Below are 2,143 nucleotides of genomic sequence, written 5' to 3'. Positions count from 1 at the left end.
GTTTTAATGCGTTTCCTTAAGAAATCAATAGATGGTGCTTCAGGAAAAGGGTTCGGCGGGGTGTGGCTTGTGGATGGCTCTGACCTCAACTCCTCTTTTCCATCGGTGTCTCTCCGTCCCACCCCTTTTTTCGTTGATCATCATCTCCTGGCGTAGCGGAAGCACTCGACGAGGCCTCTACGACAGAAGAGATTCTTGCCCGTTTCTGCCCGAACGATTCCATAAAATAAATAAAAAGAAAAGTGAAGAGGAAAACGCATAACCAGAAGAAAAAGATATCGTGATGTAAAATGATCATTCGGACACCCTCACCTTTCTTAGGACTATCAAGCCTTCTCGAATTAGGTCTATGGTAGAAGCTTTGAACGTAGACCCGGATACAAATCTTTCACTCACTGAAAAGTGAAAACCTGTGACTATATCGTCCTGAAGACGGATGCGGTGGGAAGAAGTGGCATTTAGAAGTGTTGCTGACTTTACATTTAGGTTTCGGCATAACAAAGCTTGCACTGTCTTTTCGCACTTAGGCGCACAGCGTGCCGTTGGTAATGATTCTACTACGGTGCTGCAAATTCGCAAGCTGATCCTAAGTAATCGTTGTTGTTCATTGGATTCCTCCGGAATTACTTCGTTAGGATTGAAGAATTGCTGCAATGCTTCCTGAATAGACTCGATTCTCCCGTCGAGAGTTTCTTTGAAAGTCTTACCTAAACTCTTCCGACTGAATATGAGAAAGCCTATAAAACAACGAGCTACTATCATTTCTTCATTATAGATTGAGATCTTCTTCGGACTTGATGCACAAATAGATGGAATAGCAGCAAATAGCATATTTCTATCCTTCATATCCGTAGAAAGAAATCTCATCTCCAGGTAACTCCATCTTTTTCAGCTCTGCTCGCTCACTTTTGAAAGGAAAGGAGACTGATCTTGACGTCGGCGTGGGTTCTACCAACGAAACGAATCCGTTTTGGATTGAGATTTCACATAAGCATTGCACAATGATCTGCATTAGGCGGGGAGCAGCAATGATACCGCCGGCCAGGAATAAGTACCTATCCCTCTTATACTTAAGAAAAGAGAAGATAAGCTGGTGTTGAGAAATGAGAAGTGGGCTATATCCCCGGGGACTTTTTAAAAGCAGCTGAAAGGAAATGCTGCTTCCTTTCTATACGCTAATTCTTGCTTTGAAGAGATGTTCCAGACAAGGCATTATTAAGTCCCACCTCACCTATATCCAACTTGAGGTATTCCATTGTTTCTAGTATAATAAGCAGGTTTAAGCCATGGAAGACATGAGTCACTAAAGTGCTGTTAACTAGATCGCGAAAGATGTGCCAAAGAGGTTTTCCAGCACATGGAATAGCACTCGCAGGGGCATCCTGTCAGTCGCCAGGCCATGCACATTTGAAAGAATTCCCACACACAATGGGAGCCGTTTCAACCATTTCTGCTCTACGTTGCAAACTAGGGGGCATAAGCTACCAAACCCCTGGCTAAGAATCTATATCATACCGAGCAATCATTCCGTCTTCTTGAGAAGAAAGAACGCATGAATCCTCGCTTTGAGCTCACCTACGAGTGCACCTAACAAGGTTTTCCAGACCTAATAAACGTTCATTGCAAAGAAATGTTGACCTCTGATTTAGAGAGGATCAACCACAGTTTGAGAAAAGAAAAGTGCACACCGGCATTATGCCTCGTAAAGCTACCCCCATTCATAGCTTTATTCACTGTCTGCTCGAATAGCTTCATTTCAATGTTAGGATGACCCGCAAGGTCGTCTAAAATAGCTTCCACCTATCTAGTTTCCATGTGGCACGCCAACCACAATCACTTCATCCCTTGGCTTCTTTATCATAGCTGCCTACCTCTTCAGATCAAGGATCAAAGACTACAGGAGCTCAAAGTTATTGTCACACACTTCCATCTAGGAGATGCATGTTAAGCTATCCCTTGGATTATAGCCTAGGAGATCGATTGGCAGGCCTTGTTCTATGAAAAGAGTATCCTTATGGTTTAGGAACCCCAACATCTATTGAAAAGTATGATGCACCCCTCGGTTTACCAACATTTCCATTCAATCTCATTTAGATTCTATTAACTAACAAGCCGGGATCCAATTCCATTTCAACCGCTGAGG

At 43.2% G+C, this 2,143-nt stretch overlaps 1 protein-coding gene across 1 annotated transcript; it reads right to left on the bottom strand.

Moving 5' to 3' along the window:
* Positions 1–294: 294 nt before the first annotated feature.
* On the bottom strand, positions 295–912 carry LOC123150109 (ATP synthase protein MI25-like). The gene has a single exon (XM_044569908.1). The coding sequence runs from the start codon at positions 865–867 to the stop codon at positions 295–297; it is 573 nt and encodes a 190-aa protein (XP_044425843.1). The 5' UTR covers positions 868–912.
* Positions 913–2,143: the final 1,231 nt, after the last annotated feature.

The sequence above is a fragment of the Triticum aestivum genome, chromosome 7A, assembly GCF_018294505.1.
Source record: "Triticum aestivum cultivar Chinese Spring chromosome 7A, IWGSC CS RefSeq v2.1, whole genome shotgun sequence".
Lineage (NCBI taxonomy): Eukaryota > Viridiplantae > Streptophyta > Magnoliopsida > Poales > Poaceae > Triticum > Triticum aestivum.
This window is presented reverse-complemented; position numbering and strand designations above follow the sequence as displayed.